Genomic DNA, 21,812 nt, shown 5'->3' on the forward strand with positions numbered 1-21,812 from the left:
AAAAATAAGATGATAAACAATTTTGGATATACAGAGATTAAGAGAAATTCTAATTAGGAGTTCAAAATAGCAAGATTTTTTGAGTCTTTGTACAAACAAAAAGGCAAGTTACTATAATGAATACTGTAAAATAAATATATTCTTTGAAGTCAATGCATTATAGGTGTGCTCTTACCTGCTGAACATATCGATCTGTGGTTTTCCACATGTAGTAATACTCAATTATGCTGGTTAAGGACTTCCATGGAAGCTAGAGAACACACACACACACAAACCTGAAATGTCAAGTCTATAACATTCTACCAATAAATAAAACAGAATTTATAAATACAAAAAGCCAAGTAAAAAATATCTAAATAAACAGACACCAAATGCAAAACACAAAATGTTATTGCCTAAGTATATTAAGGATATACCTAACAGTGCTCAGCTGGGAATAATGCCAAAAATGCTATGCTGGTTCATAGTATGGGGCTTTTTCCCCTTTTCTTTCTTCCTTTTTCTCACTAAAGAGCTCTTTTTATAGAATAATATATTTACATAGTTATATTACTATTTATCTGCAGTATTACAAACTAATAACTAATATAAGAAATGTTAATTATAATGTTTTTACAGTTTAACAGAACAATTTTTTTATTTATTTAAACTTGCAGACTGGAGTCTAACAGTCTTCTGATAATGGAAAACATGTTCCCCCGCCACCAATGTATCTTATGTGCTGGGTACATAAGAGTACAATGTTACTCAAACATTGTAACTTCAACTGGCCCAAGGCTTTTTCCTTAATAAATTGATCATTCAAACTGCCTCTGTAGGAGTCAAGGGCACTGGATGATTTGGAAGTGAATACAAGAACAGTAGTCATTCCCAGGAAGTTCATCCTTGAATATATTGATGTAAACATTAACTTCTTACTATGGATTTCATAGTGGGATAATTTTTGCAAATTTGTCTAATTATGCTATACCTTCAGGACAAAAATAATTTTAAAAAATCCATATACTATAGCAGAAATTAGAGTTTTGTGAAAATTTTAATTTGAAACATCTGGGTATAATTTTCTTTCTCTGAATGAAATTCCAAATTAAGTGTAGTTTTCAAATGCTCTGAAAGAGATTCCAAGATTTTTGGCAAATACTAATTCAGACCAAATTATTTTCAATTAGGAGAAAACTCAAATTCAATTACAGCAGGAAAAATAATTACAACAGCCAAAGATTAGATGGTGCACACAAATGTGCATTATATCCGGATCAAGAATGTGGTTTGATTCTACTCAATTAGCAGTTTAACGTGTTCACCATATTGCTGACTTGTGTGCTATGAGTCTGAGGAGGATTACATAGCAGGTATTGAACGTTGTCTAACTGAAAAAAGCTATCATGCTTTTTTGGACATGCAAAGATTTTTGCTTACTTACAAAATCTTGCTGAATATCAGTGAAATCCTTTCCATATTTTTCAAGGGCTTCTTCAAAGAGATTTGCTTCAGAAGCAGACCATTCCTCCATTTCATCCCTGCATAAAACAGGCCCACCATGTGGCACAAGGGCAGAGATTGCCTTGGAAATGTCATAGACATTTTTATGCAAAGTATCCATAGCATGGAACTATATAATAAACAAAGCAAATATGTTTTTTAAGTTGTAGATATGCATATGAAAATAACATATTTCAGACTGAAATAGCTATAGAAAATGACACCAATTAAAAATACGTTAGCAAGTATTACTTAATGAGAAATAGAACTCCTTGTCAAAGAAGGAGCATAAGTGCAATATGAGCAATCTGCTTTATTGGCATAGATAACTTTCACTTTCTTTCTCTGTTTAACTAACAATCTCTCCTTTAAAGTCTTGAAGTACTACATGTACAATTATGTAAATTATTTAAACAAGAATGAAAAGGAGAAGGACCATGTTACAATGCAAATTATTTTTTTATCAGAGATTTAAAGAGCTCTGACTGATCAGCGGTTTCCCACTATCTATATACACAAACATGGAAAATGTAAACATGACTGTACTGGGATTTCAAATTGCAAAAGTTGAAGGTTACCAGGTTTCCAAAACTCTGAATCATTCTGATATAGGTAGCCCTTGTTTACCAATCACAACTGGGACCAGCAAACTCATCACTAAGTGCCCCGGTAGCTAAGTGAAACATCATGAGACCACGATGGACTTAAGATCTCACTTCCGCTTCAGTTGTTAAGCGAATCACTGTGGTTGTTAAGCGAGACATGTGACCATGACTTGCAGTTTCACTTCCACATTCTCCATTAATTCCGCTTTTTCGAAGCCAGTTGTGAAGCATGCGAATGGCAATCACATGACTGTGGGATGCTGCAATGGTTGTAAATGCAAGGATTGGTTGCAAAGCTGTTTTTTTGTCAACCATCATAACTTCAAACAGTTGCTAAATGAGACAGTCAGTATGCGAGGACTACCTATACTTTATAGTGACAGTATTAACTCAACAACAGGATTTATTTTCTTAAATTCTCACCAGTGTGATGTCTCTAGAAGCTGCTGCAGCACTCATATGTAAGCTTGGCTGCCGAACAGAACTGCTACAATCTAGAGCACGTGCAAATGTACCCACAGAGCTAAAAAAAGAAAGAAGAAGAGAAATCTAACTTTCCAGTTAAAAACAAACATATGAAAGTTGTAGATTGTAATGTGTCAGCCACAAAAGCCTTCCTGCAACTTGTGAATCTAATACTTTCTAAAAGCAATTTATCCTAATACCCCCCTTCCCTTTGCAGAAGAGAGCAGCCACCTAAATTTAACATCAGTAGGAAGTAATCTAACCACAATGAGGGAAACATAGTAAAATTCCTTATTTTCAGATCACTCCTCCTCCACAAGCGAAGTAGAGAATGTATCTACCGTGTAACCTGTTGGGGCCAGTTGGGATGTTCATAAAATTCTGAGCTGCACTGGATCTAGCAAATTTGGCATGGATATTGAAGTTCTCTTGGACTGCAATCCTGGAGATCCACAGTTGTCTCCAAATTATCTTTATCAATTCATGTCGCAGGCAGGTTGGCAGTGGGACCAGTTGGCAGTGGGTTGCCAGCAGAATCCTCAATCTTTCCCAAGTGCCCAACATACTACATAAAAACTCCACAGGTGTTGTGTGTTGTATTTAGGTGGGGGGGGGGGGGAGCATATTCAGATCCTTGACCAAATACCCAGGTAGAACAGCTAGGGATAATATAGCTAGAACTCTCCACCCACATTTCTTAAAATCAAGACATGGCACATAGTTATATGCCATCTTCTTCATCCATACTCAGACCATAATGAATAAAATTTTATTCCAAAACAAGTAGACTGGAGAGCAGTGTAGAAAAGACACCATACATATGTGGTTGGGGGAGAGACTAGAAAACAGAATGGCCCTTAAATGCCTAACCCATTTGCTTCTTAGCTTTTCTGCCAACTCCCAAACTCTGTAATTCTCCCCCGCTCCCCTTAATTCACTTTCCATTCAGTTCCCTGATTATAACATACAGGTAGTCCTCGACTTAAGACCATTCATTCAGCGGCTGTTCAAAGTTATGACAGTGGTGAAAAAATGGACTTACAAGTGGTCCCCAAAGTTACAGCTATTGAAGCACCCCTGCGGTCATGTGATTAAAATTTGGGTGCTTGATCAACTCTCCCCACCTGCCTATCTTGCCCCCCCATCTCTTCCCTTTTGCCCCCCTGCACCTTGCCTTACAGGGCAGCAAGCAGCCCCAGAACTGCATGGCTCTGGGCCTGCCTGCCATGCCCCAGGAAGCCGCAGCCTCCCCGGGGCCTCACTCCCCAGTCCGCCCCAGCATGTCACAGCACCTGGGAAGCCCCAGCAAGTATTTGTTCACCCAGCTGCCTTCTCTCCCAGTTCCCTGCACTGAGCTTTTGCCTTTTGCATCCAGCAGCTGCGGCCAAAGCAGAAGCACCTTGCTGCCTTTGCTGACTCCTTTTCTGACTCAGCTTCTCTGGTGAATGTTTTCTACACATGGCACTCTGAGTCTTCGGAAAGCTATGCAGTCTTCGGAAAGCTGCACTGTCTTCGGAAAGCCTTTGGAAGGCTTTCAGAAGACAGCACAGCTTTCCAAAGGCAGCACAGCCTTCAGAAAGCTGTGCTGTCTTTCTGAAGGCTTTCCAAAGACAGTGCAGCTTTCTGAAGGCTCAGGGAGCCACGTGTAGGAAATGCTCACTGGAGAAGCTGGGTCCCAAAAGTCAGCAAGGTGCTTCTGCTTCGGCCACGGTGGCTGGGCGTGAACGGTCAGTGTGGGGAATCAAGAGAGAAGGCAGCTGGATGAACAAATGCTTACTGGGACAGCTGAGGCTTCCGGGGCAGCTGTGGCTTCCCAGGGTATGGCAAGCAGCCCCAGAGCAGCACAGTTCTGGGGCCGCTTGCTGCCCCACAAGGCAGGGTGCAAGGTGGCCAAAAGGGCAGAGATGGGGGGAGATAAGTGGGTGGGGGGAGTCAGAGGCAATCCGTTACCTTACTGAGGCTTGGAGCTGGGAGGGACCAAGCCTGGAATGGTTTAGATTGTGGTGGGTCCTTGGCTAACAACCAGTGAAATTTGCTTAACAATGACAAGAGGGATTGTCATCACTAAGCAATGAAGTCATGTGATGTCTTGCTTTATGCCAGCATCGCTTAGTGACAGAAATTCCAGTCTCAATTGTGGTTGTAAGTCGAAGACTACCTGTATCACTTTCCAGCCAGGTTTACAACTAAAATACCTGTTAAAACAAGGTAGCATGCACACACTCTGTACTGAATCAAGCCTCACACAAACAGTCTTTCCCTCTTTATAAAACAGAATTATAAAATATGCTCCCTATATCCATCTATCACTTAGCTCCCAATCTCTAAGAATTCTAAAAAAGAGTCAGGAAAACAGGCATTTCCCCCTTTCTCTTCCTGAGGTGTAGTTCTCACTTCTGTTTCACCTGTCAAACTCACTATCTGCACCAAGACTGAGGAAGATCTTCCTATCGCAGGAAATAATCTGAAACTCAGGAAATAACCTCAAAGTCTGTGAAGTAGGTATAGCAGTCTATTCCATCTAGACTGCAAATACTGCACTCATGAATATTTCTGGCATATAGGCAAGTACGTATAGCCACAATATTAGAACATTAGAAAAGTCAGAAATGCATGTTTAGCATAACATTTTAGACAGCTTAATACAACATCAAGAATATCTTGTTAGATATCTGACAAAAGATGAGATAAAGGCAGCACAGAGATGCTTATGTATTGATATTTATTAGATGCACATAAAAGATAAAGAAAGACCACTACAGATTTTTCATATCAATAGGAGGAAGGGAACGCAGACTTTCCTTTCATGAAAGATTTATCATATTAGCAAGAATTTTTTCCTTCATCAGTTAAACATAATTTGTAATATATCAAGAACAAATTGGCAATTGCAAATACCCCCAAAACTGATACATATAAATACCACAAGTCAAAACTGATCTATAATAAGTATGATAAGTTATATTTAAATTAATTTCAGTTGAGCAAAGTTTGTGAGAAGACATGACCCTAGAATGAAGATGTGAAGGAGAAAAAATGTGAAAATAACAAATGTGAAATATTTGAAAAGGTCTGCTGTGCCAACAATTGAAGATCTGCTAATTAAATTACATTATTGATGCCAAAATATTAATATTAATGCCAACAAATATTAATATTAAATAGTATTTCCAGAAAGGCACATCTTTTTATAAAAAAACAAGGGTGGCAGTAATAAACTAACGGAATAACAAACATTTGATTGGTGGACTATATCATAATAGGGAAAAAAAATCACCAGATGAAAAATTAAATTAGAATATCTTTCTTCTTACCGTGCTATTATAAGGAATTGGTCTATTTGTTTTTCTATTAGTGGGTTAAATGTGTCCCAAACTTTTGTTTCAAGTTTTGATTGGTCTCTGCCATCATCCGCACCTAAAAATTCAAATCAGAAAGCTGTTTATTAAAGCAAACACCAAACCCAAATCCCTGGTTTGGGGCGAGGTCCCACAATACTTGCAATATATACAAAGCATTTAATATTCACTGTCAAAATTTTAACTTTCCTGATTAGCAAAACAATCTGCTTCCCACACTGTAGAACTCAGGATTTTAAAAAGTCTATATCCATCCCAGGGACAGTAAAGGTCAGGACCATTTCCTTAAAAAAATCCCTCCTTAATTGTACAAAGCATTTTGAGAACTGTAAGCTGAACAATTAATTCTAATATAGAAAATGGTCATAATAGTACAAATGCATACTTATCATTGTTATTATGAAACTAATCCACACGTACAGAGTATTTCCAAATTAAAACTCAGCATTAAAATAACAAAAACTGATCTGAGGAAATCAGTCCACAATTACAGCATTCCATATAAATAATTACATTACCCTAACCAGAATATCCACAAGGAAGAAGCTAAAAATTTTGATCAAAGGATTGTTTTTCCACCGTTTAATAATATGACTATATTAGGATGGCTGGATTCTGTAAATTCCACTTTGCCACTATATTGTTAGACCACCAATTAAAAGGGGAAAAAAAGAGCAGCAGATTGTTGCAAAATCATAATGGTTACATTTACTGCAGTATGCAAAAACATTTATTTTGATATATATGAAGCAGACAGAAGGATTTGAGGCAGCCGACATCCACAGGAGATCTGTGGTTAGTTCTCCAAGATGTTTGGAACAACCTACCTGCTGAGTTCCTTCAGAAACTCTGTGCAAGCGTATCTAGAAGAATTGATGCTGTTTTGAAGACAAAGGGTGGTCACAGCAAATATTGATTTGATTTGGATTTCTCTTCTGTTCGCTCACTTTGCATTTTATAAATTGATAAACATAAACAATTACAATATATATTTTTGAAAGCATTCTTACTTTACAGCATTTTTTCACACCTGCCTAAAACTTTTGCACAGTACTGTATATGAGCACTACTTTTATCTTTTACCTTTACTTTATCTTTTATTTATTTTAGTACTGGGATTGAATATTAGTCCTTAACTCTGAAGTCTGCTCCAGTTCAGTGCAAAGGTGGTATCCAACTAGTGGTTAAGCTCTTCTTCTGCCTAGGAAGGTAGGAAAACCTGAATTGCAGAAGTCTAAAGTTCTAGACCTTAGCCCTCTCCTTTTAGCCTGATCAGGTGTGGCCTTAGGTGCTTCTTTTGCACTAGGCCATTAAGTGATCTATGTCCTTTTCTTTTTGCAGCTTGGAGATATTATGGGGTTTACAGAAATGGTTTCTTAAATAATGAAAGCTAGGGGAAAAAAACCTTCTAGTCTCAGGGTCTTTTTTTTTCAAGATGGTGCCAAGGATGGGAGATTTAGGCAAAGCAAGAAAAGTTATCAGAAGAAAAGTGAAAGAGGAGCAAAAGTTAAAGAGTTGAATTGGAGTGTGATTGGAAAGGAGGAAGAAGATGAAAGGAGATGTTAGGTGTCAAATTTGGAGAAATCAGGCAGAGGTGTTACTGGGTCAAATGTGGAAAGGAGAAAAGAAGGTGGAGAAGATCAGTATTAGACTCAGTTGGGAGACCTGGTGGCAAGTCCTGAGACAGCAGTGGGGAGAGGCCTTGTGAGCTTAAGGATGTAGGGTTGAGAACCATAGATTGGGGTGACAACACTGTTGTATCCTTCCCATGTTGAGGTGACATGAGAGAGGGCTGGAACAAAAGCAGCTGGAAATGCCGGTGGTGCTAGAACTGGCTAGCTCAAACAGACGCTTTCGGTGAGCTGAGACAGAGTTGATGCAGAGAGTGTCAGCAGTCAGTGGAGCTGAAAGACCTGCAAGAACTGTCTAGGTTGGGCTGTTCTGTATCTGACAATGTTGGGCCTCACTATTCTTTTTCACCCTGGTCACCAGGAGTAGGGATGGACTTGGTCATCCAAACCCCACAGCTGATATAATCAGGTGTATGTACCAAACAGAATGCCATTTGGAGACTGATGTGTTGGAATCAGATCTACCTCCAGGAAATGATAGCTGCATGAATTGCCTTGCAGAAACATCAGAGACTAAGCTGAACTGGTTTCTGAAAGTCTGTTAAAAATGAGCCATGGAAGAAGCTGATTTCCCCCATAAAACTTCTTGGGAGGGTGGAATGGAAGTACATAAAGTTTTAGGAATGTGGAAAATTAAGTGGAGTGTTGTTAGAGAAGGAGAGAAGGGGATACCTATGTAAGGTGAGAGCTTGAAGAGGTTATATGGTATTAGTTGTGGTCAGAACTGAAAAACGATGCCCCCTAGACTCAGGTGAGAGTGGTGTTTGGAGAGGAGACTGAGCATTTAAGAAGGACAGTTAAATTAGTTTGGATAGGATATAAGGGGCTGCCAAGTGCTTTTGCAAGTGTAATTTCTCAGATGATTGTGAGGGGTTTGGAGGGTGGTCAGTTACATGGCTGGGATAGATCTCTCCAGGGATAGTGATGAGTGGGGGAGACTGAGAAGAGGAAGCCAAGGAAGTTGAGAAGATTAGGGTAATAATGGGCAGATATGGTGGAAGGTAGGGTGTAGTCTGCTCTTGGAGAGGTGGGATTGATCACTTGAGGCCAATCCCCACCTCTGTCCCTCTTGCCTCAGCTTGAGAGCCGGTTACGAGGTTCTTTGCTCTGAGGTTTGCTCATTAATGCCCACAACAGATCTCTCGTCTTACACTATTTGATTGTGGATGAGAGGGCAGACCTGACTTGCACTACCAAAATCTGGTCAAGTGAAATAAAGGCCTCTTGGAAATGTATTCTTCTTGGGTGGGAGGAACAAGTGTGACTGCTGGGTTCTACTGCCTGACCTCATTGCAGGGTTGTCAATGGAGTTCCACAGGCTTCTGGTGCTGGGAGGCTTTAACCAGCTATTCTTGATCATACAATCCCAACTCAAATGAGTAGCCACATATTAGACCTGGTTTTTGTGATCTGAGGGTAGACAACATTAACATTTGCCATTTGTCTTGGTCAGATTATTCTCTCATTATTACTGAGCTAAGTAGTGCCACCAATCTCCACAGGTTAGGGTTGTGCTTCCCCATGCAGAACTGGTTTGTAACTTGGGAGTTCTTTTGGACACCCATCAAAAGGGGGTGGGTTGCACTCTCATATCTGACATATCAGGCATGCCAGTTCCTGGGCAGGAACCTCTTCATTGTCACTCATGCTTAGCTCATCTCCCATTTGGATTACTGCAACTAAATCTACATGGGGCTGCACTTGAGAACCACCTGGAAGCTTCAACTGGTCTAGAATACCAGTTCTTACATTGGTAAGTAGTGATGGAATAACACAACTACTTCATGAGCTGCACTGGTTGCTGCTTGGCTTCTGGATGCAATTCAAGATGCTAGTTGTCACATTTAAAACTCTATATAGTCAAGACCTGGTAATCTCTATTTATAAAAATACATATTTGCCATGGTTTCTGCCAGTCCAATAAGATTAAGCAGGGTAGGTTCTCTTCAGCTCTCTTCCCTTAGTGATTGTTATCTACTTTGCTGGATTGGAACAACATGCAACCCCAGCAAGAAAGCAGCAAATAAACAATAAATAAATAAATACCAAGTTTTACAAAGCAAAAATTTTGTATACAAACTTAAACTTGACTTCAAAGGCTGGGGAGTGTAGAAGAATTAGACTAAGTCCAAGTCTGCCAGAGTGGTTCCTGCCCTAGCAAAATGTGCAAATGATGGGATTACTTCAGGAGAAAAATCACAACTAGAATGGAACACTAGAACAAAAACATGTAAACATAAAATGAAAGATTGCTTTGGTTGAAATAAAGGAAAAAGGTAAAAGGAGAGCTGTGAGATTTTCCTGCCTTTCCCTGGGTGTGGAAGAATTAAGCAAGTAGTTGGATGTCTCCAAGCACTGAACATGGAAATTTCTCTCATTGGCAGACAGTATTATATTATTACTGTTCTGCTCTTATCAACATAAGAACATATGGAAATACTGGAGTGTTACTTTCTTTTCTGACTTCTTTGTACAGTCCAGTTATTATCCACACCCCTGGGATTCCTGAAGATGAGGACAGTTCTTCAGAGCCCTGTGGTATTGACTTCTAAACAAGGCTAATTCTAGTCACTACAGTCTACTTTCTAATTTTTTAGAATCAAGAAGTAGACAGCTAGAAATGTATAGGGGTATATAGGTACCGATGCTGATTTTAGTTATTTTATTTTCATCAGATAAAAGCAGAAAGGCAGCAGAAGCAAACTCCTTATATATAATGGGAAAAAGCAGATAACTTTATACATTCTAAACCAGTGTTTTGTTCCTATAAGTTTGGTTCTACTTGTTTGCCTTTTCATCTATTGTTCTTTTATGTATTTTGCCTTTTTTAAAATATAAACTTAGATAGAATCTGTCTTATAAGCTACTCTGGAAGGCATTTTTAAAAACCACAGAAAAATGAAGAAAACTTAACACTGTAGAAAAATTAAATAGAAATATGATTATATCATATTAGAGAGATCAAGCAGAATCAAATCAAAGTGCCCACAAAAGGAAATATTCTGCTCTAATCTTTGCAATTAGGTTCCAAATAAACAAGGGCTTGTTCAGTAATTTGTTATTGCTTTCTTCTGGGATTCTTTTTTTTCCTTCCCAATCTAATCTTTTTGGAATTTTCTGGTCTCCTATCCAAGCACTAATCGTATCAGATTCTGCTTAGTTTTCTGAATGAGCAAAGACCATCTATGTGCTGCCTCTTGCTGTATTCCCATTTAATTAGTTTTTAATTAAAAGGGAAAAAAAGTCTGATGGGACAAAGAGCTTAGGAGGTCCCAAGGAATGTATCCAGGTGGTCACTGATAGTTTTAGGCACCATGTTTGAGACCTCAACATTTAGAGTGCATACAAATAATCTCCATAACAAATCTGTCAGGTAGGTCTGTAATATAATGCATTTCTTAGATTAATTTTCAAAATTATCTATTTCAAGAACTTTATTGTGATCCAAAAAATGGTTAATAGCACAGCTACTTTAAACCATATTGCAACATTAATTTTCCATAAGGATGCATGGATCTCAAAATGTATCATTTGATCCAATATTACAAAGCCACAATAAAAACTTGAACTGAACCCATGTTTAGTCTCAGGACTACAGCCATCAAGATCTTCAAATATAGGACAATTATTTATTTAACTACATCTGTATACTAGCCAGATATCAGTACAGTACATCCCTAACACAATGCATCTACTATACTGATTCTCTAAATTGTTATAGTCTACTATTACATTAGCAAAAGAAGATGGTTGTTTGCTGACATGCTGTATATAGTTGAAGACAGGAAGAATGCAAGAGGCAACAGAGGCAAAGGAAATTTTGCCCAGTAAAACGCTGAGTTCTAAGGAATAGCAAGAACAGAGTTATATCAAAATAAGCAATGCAAAGAAAGTGAGGATAAAATCAAAAAGGACAAGATGTTTAAGAAAGTTACAAAAATCTAGGGATTTTTTACAGATGGGTAAAATAAAAGACAAAGAAGTTAAAGATCAACTTGCAGAAAAAAGACATCAAGAAGAGATGATATGAATATGCTGGATAAACTGTACAAACAAAGAAAAGTGAAATTACATGACCCCAGAAAGCACTAACACCAAAGCTGCAGGAGTTGATGGAATACCATTAGAACTGTTTAAAATCTTACATGATGATGCAGGTTAGTGCAGGTATGGACAACACTGATTTTACAAAGGCTTTTGACACAGCAAATTCTGGTTCATACAGTCGACCTCCCAGGACACTCTACAGCAGACCTCAGAGTGACGGTTTCAGAAATACAATTCTCCAAGATTATACTCAGCAGTTCTGAGACCACAACCACCTGTTTTTTAGCAACCTGGGATGTAATCCATTAGGTTCCAGAGACTTACATTCATTCAGAGTAGCTGGGAGTGCTCTCACCAATCTCTTACTATTTTAACTTTCATTTCTTTTCTAACCCCCAAGGTGTGACTTCTGACAGATTGGGCATCTGTTTCCTTTTGCAAAAAGACAGATGCAAAATAGGAATTAAACAATCCAGCCTTCTCCCAATTTTCTGTCACCATCTTGCCATCTTTTCCAATCAACAGAATGCTTTGACTTTCATCTTCTTTCACACATACCTAAAGAACTCTTTTTTTGTTATTTTTTAGCATTCATTGCAAGCCTTAGCTCATTCCAATCCTTAGCCTTCCTGATCCCACTCTTAAAGATTTGGGGTATTCTGTGATATTCTGCTTTTGTTATATGTCCTTCTCTCCATTTTTTAAACTTGTCCTTTCTGTTTCTCAGCTTATCAGATAGCTCTTTATGCAACCATACTGATTTCATTGGTTGCCTCCCATTTTTGTTTGTTTTTGGCCTTTAATTATCTCATTTTGGAGGGAATTTCTGAACCACACTGAACTTCAAAATTTTCATCCATGGAATCTTTCCTATTTTTCCCTTTAGCTTACTGAAGTCCGTTGTCTTGAGATCTAGTACACTCAGATGAATTACTTCAGGAAAAGTAGGTGGAGGAATTTTGTATAACAATGTTTTCATGGACACATAATAGCCTTGTCCATTTTATGCTAGATGCTCATATGCTCTGCAAGGACAGCAGAACCGTTAAATGGTCTGCCCTAGTCACTGCCAAAATCAAGTACCTTCCTGAAAGCCCTTGGGATTTCCTATATCTTCTAGTTATAATGCTACTGAAGCCCTCACAGAGCTGTAGGAAAATGAAATTATTTTGTGCGATAGACACCAGCATGCCCATGGCCCTTCTTGCCTGTGGCAGAATAACGTCACTCCTTGAGAGCAATTTAAACAGAAGGAGCATCAGCTTAAGTACTAGTGGAGGGACTCTCTTGAATATAACTATACACAGAATGGGCATTGTTCTATATTGTGTTGTCTCTTCCTCAGGATTTTGGGGAGGGTATCTTGAGCAATTCACTCATCATGACCACTTAATATTTTTCTTTGCAAATAAAGCTGATAACTGTATGAAGTATTTGTCCTGCTGTTTTGGATGCTTTTCAGTTTAGGGACTGAAGGAGGCAGGGGACAATATGGTATAAAAGGCACTCTGTGTAACCTTTTATTTATTTTACTTGTTTATTCTGCTGAGTCTGAGAAAGGCCAGAAAACAGTCTAAGCTGTAGCTCCATCACTGAACCAGGGAACCTGTAACATTCACTTAATGACAGCAAGGGGAATTGCCAAGACTGCTGTCACTAAGCAATGCCATCTCGCTTTACAACCACATTGCTCAGCAATGGAAATTCTGGGCTAGTTATTGTTGTTAAATGAGGACTACCTGTACCAGTGTTTTACCTTGAAAATAAAATGGACTCCCTAAGGACTGCTTCTGAGGCATTTGCACAAAGTCAATCAGACAGTCTGGCTACATTTGTAAAAACTCATGATACTGAACTAAAACAAGAGCAGCCTGCTGCTACTTTTGAAAAGCAAAACAATCTCCTCATTGTATTCTAAGAATGTCTCCCAAGTACACTTCAATTCTCCAACACTGTTCCCTAAGGAAGTAATTGTAACTCCAAAATAACTAGACTGAACTGAAAATTATTCTGAACAAAGCATTGGGAAGCTAAGAAAGCCATCATTCTGTCCTTGAGCCAACTTCTTTATTAACAGTCCTCCTAGACAGATCTGCATATAGTCAAATAATTTCTAAGTGTAGAAGGCAACAAAGGGATTTTATGCCTTTAATCCTTTCTTACACACTTTTCAGATCTTCCCCATCCAGGTTTTCTATGACAAGAAGTATATCCTCTTTTTAAAGTTCTATCCCAAGCTGACCTTGATTCCATGAGAACTAAAGGCAGTCTACCAATGCCAACTCCTACTGTTCTTGGCAGTCCAGTACCCACACAATCCTACAGAAATAACTCCAGACGAAGAGAATTCAGAGGAGGCTTTTGGCACTGGTCTGGTTAACTCCTTTGTAGCATTACCAGGTCATGAACAGGAGGAAATCCTGAGAAGACTGGGTAGCCTCAAACAAATACTTTTGGCTAACCCAGCCAGTGGTTTCAGATTTAAAAAATCACCAGAGTCTGAAGTTATGCTTCACTCTAACTTGACCAAGATTCTACAGTGGAAAGCAAGGCTGAAAGACACAAGCAACTCAAGACACACCAACTGGTTGATCCTGGGATTCTATCCTAGTTTATCAAAATTTGGGGGTTGTTGCCGACAATAACCCTTATTTTGAGGATCTTATTAAACTAACTCAATAGCATGCAGCCCTGAAACTTGGCAGGATCATCCCATATCTACTGAAAAGCCTAAAGACAGAGAAATGGATATGGCAGCCTCTGCCTATCATTTCTCTTACCAGAAAGTCAAACTATGTAGAGGAGGAATCCCCTGACCTACTAAAACCCTGGCATAGCCACAATCCCATCTTTAGGAATTCTCTTCTGCACAAGACACTTCCTTGGAGGGAGATAATAGCCTCCAAGGCTCAATTTGATAAGACTGTAAATGTCCCAAAGGAACATTGAGCTGGAGGAATTCAACTGTTTTATGTCCAAACTCAATATCCTTTTTTCTCAGAATACTGCCAGATGAAACAATACAGGTAGCCCTTGCTTAATGACCACAATTGAGATTGAAATTTTGGTTGCTAAGCAAAGTGGTCATTAAGTGAATCCAATCAGATTTTACCACCTTTTTTGCAATGGCCATTAAGCAAATCACTGCAGCCATTAAGTGAACCATGTGGTCGTTAAGCGAATCACTGTTCCCCATTGATTTTGCTTGCCAGAAGCTGGCAGGGAAGGTCAAAAATAGCGTTCAGGTGACCATAGGACACCACAATGGTCATAAATACAAACCAGTTGTCAAGCACCCAAATCATGATCACGTGACTCCAGGGATGCTGCAATGGTCATAAGTGTGAGAAACGGTCGTAAGTTGTTTTTTTCAACACCACTGTAAGTTCGAACATCACTAAATGAATGGTTGTTTAGTGAGGACTACCTGTAGGAAAAATGCCGCTGCCTTTGCAAATGTCTTGTCCAAATATGATATAATTGTAATGCAGGAAACCTGGTTGCAGAAGGCCTTAACTTCCATGAATACAACACACTCATTGCAAAAGCAACACCAAGCCCATCCAAGGGGAGGGTGTTACTGCTCTTTCTTATCTAAAGAAGCAGTTGATAATAGTTTAATAATAGACTGAATGAGGATGAGTTAAGTTGAATGAAATTGGCACATGTACAAATGGGGAGAGGGCCTGGATACCCTGGTTTGGGCTTAATTGTGTACTAGATGGGGTTGTACTCTCCTGAAAGAGCAGGCCTGCACCTTCAGCTTTGGGCAAAAACTACATTTGCACCACTATACCTAGTATGCCAACTGGGACGGTTATTGAGCCAGTCAGATCTGGCAATGGGTATCTGAATACTGCCTACATACAGTAATTGTTAGATTACCGCAACATGCTTTATGTGGAGCTAACTGTGAAGAATACTTGGCAGCTTTAACTGGCTGCAAAATGCAGCAGCCAAGCTGCTGACAGGTGCATAATGCCAAGATCCATTCATCCATCCATGCATCCATCTAATTTATAGGCCTCCTGACTCCCAGTGATTCTGGGTCACTTACAATGAAATGATAACACACACATATGTCCTGACTAAGGTCAAAAACATCCTGCAAGTCTTCACTTTGCATTGAAATAGCAGAATTAGCATATAATCCATATACACACATAGGTCAAGCCAGGAGTTTTCATATATAATAAAACCAAAAACATAAATCAAAAGGATAAGCCATCAAAACAGCTTGCAATTCAAGAGCCAAGGAAGCCAGACAATTCTTCTGCCATCCTGTTCTATTGAATGATTCCAGTAAAACTGCAGAAAGCAATCCCTCCCTGCTTCTTCTTGCACAGCTGCTTTCTCCATACAGCAGGAAAACATTCCCATCATTTTGTCTATCCATCTTCTCCCAAACAAATACTATTCAACAGAGTAATCACTTCAAAATTCCTCTGAATAGAATCTTAGTGGAAAATAAAGTACAGAACAATAATTTCCCACATTCTCCTGATGAAAGGCACTCCTTTCTCTTTATACACAGAGGAAAGACTAGCGAAGGGCAGCGTTCTGGGCTAGACTGAGCCTCCTTATCTGAATCTTTACTTCCTTATCTTATCCAGCTTGCTGAGATTGGTGATACCAATCCAACCACTGGGCCAGTTTTAATCTCCAATTCTTGCTTCAACTGTCAAGAAATCCTACAGATCTTGAAATGGTAGTTAGGCAAACTGTATTTTTTGAGCTACCACTATACAGTGGTATAGTGCTTGCTGACTTCTCTTCATTTTCATATCTTTCACTCTATATACAATAGTTTGAAAGTCAATTCACAGACATTTCACAATTTAATAATGGCAACTACATTTTAACTGTATTTTCTTTATTAAATACATAAATTTAAATTTCTTAGCATCAGACACTGCACTTTGATGGATTCTAACTTGACAGCCAGCCAGTGTAAAGTGGATTCAAGCACTGACTCAGCTTCAGATTCAATTCAAAAATATCACTTCTACTGCCACTGATCTTCTTTCATCCAAATATATTCTGCATATTTTCCATCTTAATGCCAGAAATTATTTCAATATACTTCAGAACTCTTCCAGCTAGTAACTGGGCAAAAAGTGTGGAGTCTACAGACCCAAACACTTATACTGAAAAGATGAAGGAATTTTCCAGAAAAGTTTCAACCTAAATTAATTTTGTTCTTAAAAAATACACAAAAACTTAGCTTCATATCTGAATAAAAGAGAAAACCTTTTAGGTTAATAGCTCTTAAAACCTTTCAGGACATAATATGAATTCTTTATGGATTTGCGCAGAGCTGAAAAATGAAGTTACCTTCTTTCAGGAAATCAGTTATATCAGCTTGGTATCTGTTTCCAACCCTGATCTCTCCTTTATCAGCTAGAAGAGTCTTCTGTTGCGGATCATACACTAGTGAATAAAAAAAGAAGTCCTAGAAATAAAAAAAGGAGAGTAACATCTCTTATTATTTCTGACAACTTGGATTCTAAATATATCCTCTTCTAACTCTTCTTTTACAATCAAAATTAGAACTGGAAACCAGGAAGGTAAGATTGAATGTATCAAGTCCATAACAGTGAAAAAGTAAACATTTCTTTTAGAGAGCATTTTTCTAGACAGAAGTGCATAATTATAGTGTATAAAAATATTGGGAAGTCTAGTAATGTAATATTCAAAGCAAAATTTAGGTTGCTTAAGTGGAAGGCTAAAAGCCAGGATACAAATATAGTATTTTCAGAACTGCTAGTTCTGTGTTTAGAGCTGAGGAATCTCAGTGCAAGATAGAAACTGTAGTATTGTTAGGTATTTAGCTTGCTAGGCAAACAGGACTATTTGGGCACACTTAATCTATAGGAAAAACCAGAATGCTTTTTAGAAAGGAACACAATGAACTAGTGTTTAAAAGTGAATTAAATGGGATTCTGTGTCAAGCTAGGGAAGGTAAAGGTTGTGTCACGGTTCCTGTTCCAATGTTACTGAAACATTGCAACAAGTTCCCATGCCATGCTGGTGCTTACACATGTTGTTGTCCAGGAAGGGGCTGCTACTGTACACTTGTGCCAGGCAGTGAGCTGGATGATGCAAGTACGAAGGAATGTATGTTTGGGCTAACTTGACTGGTCAAGGACATTACCTAGAGACTGCCAGCAACCGTTACCAACACCTGCAAGGGAATGGAATTCTACTGACTTTAGGGGGAGGGGTTTGGGATTGCTTGCAGGTTAATTGGGAGAAATCCCATGCTTTTGGTATTCTCAGCTTTGCCTGTGATCCTGCATACTATTCATCATTAAATTAGATTTCCATAGAAGTCCTGTGTGAGTCTGATTGTTGCTTTGGATAGGCAGTCATCACAGGTTGATTGTAGACTGTACCGTCTATAAAGAACATTTGTAAAGAAATAAGGAGTGAAAGAACTGGGCTGCTTTAAAATTGAACTTGTGGCCTAAATGGCCTCTATGTTCATGTTCTATGAGAAAAAAGTCACTATATAAATCAAACAAAGTAACTAAATATATTAGACCACCATTGTTTGTTTATTTATGTAAAAGTATTCTGGCAGCAACAATAAGACTGCATTACACCTTTCTGGGAATAGGTCCAATAGAATCCAAAGAGGCTTATTTCTGACCCAAACTATGTCATCAGCATATGCACTTGAGAACAAGAAAAAAGTATCATTAGCTTTTGTGGAAAGGAAGTAAAATTAAGCGTCAAGGAATAAACTAACAGTGGAAAAATTTTAGGAATGCTTAACATTATATCAATCGAACCAAACTGAAGAGAGAATTTTCAACTTTCTATATTCACTGAAGCAGAAAAAATTAGTAATAATATAATTATGTGCAATCAAGTTGGTGTTGACTCTTAGCAACCACAGCAATAGATCTTCCCCATGATGATCTATCCCTAACCTGGCCTTTCAGATCTTCTAATGGTGCACTCATTGCCACTGCAACTGAATCTATCCACATTGATGCTGGTAGTCCTCTTCTTCTCTTTCCTTCCATCTTTCCCAGCATTTAGAGCCTTCTCTAGAGAGCTAGATCTTCACATAATGTGTCTGAAGTAGGATAATTTGAGCCTGGTCATTTGTGCCTCAAGTGGGTTGATTTGTTCGATGATCCATTTGTTTGTTTTCTTGGCTGTCCAAGGTATTCTCAGGAGTCTTCGCCAACATCAAAGTTTGAAAGTATCAATACTCTTCCTATCCTGCTTTTTCAAAGTCCAACTTTGGCTTAGAGTATCACAGAGAATATCACTGTTTGCACAATTCTGATCTTTTTAGGTATAGAGACGTCACGGCATTTAAATATCTTTCCCAAGGCCTTCATGGCTTCAGCATATGTCTTGATTGCTTGTTACTTTACTGCTGATGGTTGATCCTAAAAGGCAGAAGCTATCCACCACTTCCATATCTTTATTGTCAATATAACCCGTAAAATATAACCCTTCCATTTAAAATTAAGTATTAATTTTGTTTCCAGCAGCATTTTATACAAACTTTTATCAATATTTTGCTACAAAATATTTTAAAGTATCTATTTTATTATAAAAATAACAGATTCTTGGCATGACATAAGCATAATCCTTCTATATAAAATTGGTTTAAGTACACACTTCAGGCAGAAAGATGAAAGTTCTGCTTTACTAAACATATCCACCCATATTATATCTAAAATGTGGTCTTAACCAATCAATCAATCAATCATTTATTTATTTATATTTTCTATCCCGCCTTTATTATTTTTATAATCTTTATTATTACAATCTCTGACTAGCAAATGGAACAATCAACTTCATAAAATGAATAAAAGAACAAAGTAATTAAGCCATGATGTTTATGGAAATGTCTAAGGCAATAAAAATGCCTTAATGTCTAAGTCATCTCTTGTAAATGACATTTACTACAGTGCAGTAAGTACAGATAGCAGGATATTAAAAGTACAGTCTAAATGATAAAGACAAAATGACAATAATAAAAAATTAAGAGTAAAATACTCAAATTCTATTGTATATTAAGACTATTGAATATACAGAGATATGAGTTTGTGCCTACATAAATGTATACAAATAAAATTGTATATTCGTCAGTGACAAATAAGGCTAAGCTATTGCAACTTACCATTTAAATCAATGGATTCTTTGTATGAAATGACTGCTTGTCAACTGCTATACAAAATCTGATGAATAGTGGTAGTCATAGTAATGAGTGCTAGGACCCAGGTCTAAACTTTTACGACCCTATGCCTTTATAGAGCTGTGGAATTTTAAAAGAAATATCAAGCCCAGTATTTGATTAAAGTCAACATTTAGATAAACTAAGGCAAAATGTGAACAGCAGGCAGTATACACTATATACTGCATAACACAATACTTTAAAACATTTTCAATGTTTAAGTAAACTCATACCTCACATTCCAGATAGGATTTAAGAGATTCTGTTTCATTTAATAAAGTAACACTGCATTTGCCTCTAAAGAAAAAGAAAAAATCACAGTTAGACAAAGAGTAATTTCTGACTATTGGTTCTCTGCATGTATCACATAACAAAGCTCTCCTTCAAGTGGAGCTCAACTCCTAATATGGAAGCGGTTCTTTTAAATGTCTTGCTTAGAGACCTGGCATTTCCTGGTGGTTTCTTATTCAAGTACTAACCAAATCCCTCCATCCCTGGTTTAATATAATACAACCAAGGTTAAATATGATTATGCTCATTTACTTAGACTATACCTAATGTGAGTGGCTGGCAAAGATTCCAACTGCCGTGAGAGAAACAGTTCTCGATGTCGCAACTGGTGTTTCTGTTTCTCAGGTAAATCCATCATTTCTAGGTTTTCCATCTCTTCTTCCATTTCTCCTAAATGATACAGAAAACAACATTAACCTCCAAAGATGAGATAAACTGTACTTCTTGAATCAGCGGAAATGCACTCTTGAGAAATCAGTACAGGGTAGCTATTAACTGATGAATAAGTATATATGAAGAATTGTAGAAGATCTGTTCCATGCCCTATCTAGTTTAGTATTGTGTTCCTATCATGGCCTGACATAACATAAACTTTTGTTATGGACTTAGACCAGACTTTATACATAAAATACATAAAATATACCTAAATTCCCTGATAATTCATTAAAGCAATAATAAAAGGAAAAAAAGGGGGGGAAAGGTAGGTTTGGGGTGAAAATTAAAGATATGGAAGGAATGCAGTTGTGTTATACAATATTTGCTGGCTCGTTCTCATAGCCAAACACAATGTGGCTATATTGTGAGTATATATTGCTCTTATGGTCTGCCACAAGAAAGAAGGTATACCAGTCATAATCTATACCTTGGGATTTTTCTATGAGGAGTTTAATTATTGAATCACTAAGTTTCTGCAGAAGTTGCAATAGAGTAGAATGTGTTGCACTTCCTCTTTGGCATGGGAGCCACATGGACAGAAGAGTTCACAGAAAGGAATCTTTGATATTTTCCATCAATAACTGCTGAGGACAGTGCATCAAACCTAGCTAGCTCTATGATGTGCATAATTTGTTCAGGACTGGCAATAATCAACTGGCTTAATAGAATATCCAAGATGTATTTGCCTTGGTGCCATTCTATATCTTCCTGCCATCCCATGTTAAGAATCCTCTCCTTCAATATTCATTTTGCTTGATTGTATTCCATTTTCTGTATTACCTCACTAGAAAAGCTTTATACAGCCAACTTTTCTCTGATACATTTCTTCCAGGTACATTGAAAGTTATCTTTGTTTATCAAGGACATCAGCCACACTGGGACAAACATTAATTTCAACCAGTACTTAAAAATGGCAATCCAGATCCTGGCCTCTGTCCTTGTGGTTCCTAATTCTAATCTTAAAGCTGCATTGCAGCCACATCTAGGAACTTGCACAACTGATCTTAGAAACTTAGATTGTACCCTCTCTGCTATAGTTATATTAGTATAAGGCAGCCTTTCTCAACCTTTTGACCCTGGAGGAACACTTCAAATATTTTTCAGGCCTTGGGGAACCCCTGCACATTCAGGCTCAAATATAGGCCAGAAGTTACAAAATTATTATTTTTGTTTCATGTGTAGACCTGTATACATGTATTAACAGTGTTCTTAAACTAAAAATAAATAATGAAACCTACCTCTTTAATGTGAAGTTGCCTGAATTTGAAATAATTTTTTAAATAAATCGTGATCTCCC

The 21,812-nt window shown here is 37.9% G+C and overlaps 1 protein-coding gene across 8 annotated transcripts in view; it reads right to left on the reverse strand.

Annotated features, from left to right (window-relative positions):
• MTA1 (metastasis associated 1) overlaps positions 1-21,812 on the reverse strand; it is a 148,515-nt gene that overhangs the window by 113,162 nt on the left and 13,541 nt on the right. For all 8 annotated transcript variants that reach the window (XM_063298595.1, XM_063298594.1, XM_063298598.1 and 5 more), the window contains exons 4-10: positions 20,344-20,470; positions 20,023-20,086; positions 16,924-17,041; positions 5,867-5,969; positions 2,511-2,610; positions 1,424-1,612; positions 176-250 (exon numbers count right to left, since the gene is read on the reverse strand). In XM_063298595.1, the coding sequence (XP_063154665.1) occupies positions 176-250; positions 1,424-1,612; positions 2,511-2,610; positions 5,867-5,969; positions 16,924-17,041; positions 20,023-20,086; positions 20,344-20,470 (776 nt within the window). The remainder of the gene's footprint in view (positions 1-175; positions 251-1,423; positions 1,613-2,510; positions 2,611-5,866; positions 5,970-16,923; positions 17,042-20,022; positions 20,087-20,343; positions 20,471-21,812) is intronic.

Source organism: Candoia aspera, chromosome 3 (genome assembly GCF_035149785.1).
Source record: "Candoia aspera isolate rCanAsp1 chromosome 3, rCanAsp1.hap2, whole genome shotgun sequence".
In the NCBI taxonomy this organism is placed as follows: Eukaryota; Metazoa; Chordata; class Lepidosauria; order Squamata; family Boidae; genus Candoia; species Candoia aspera.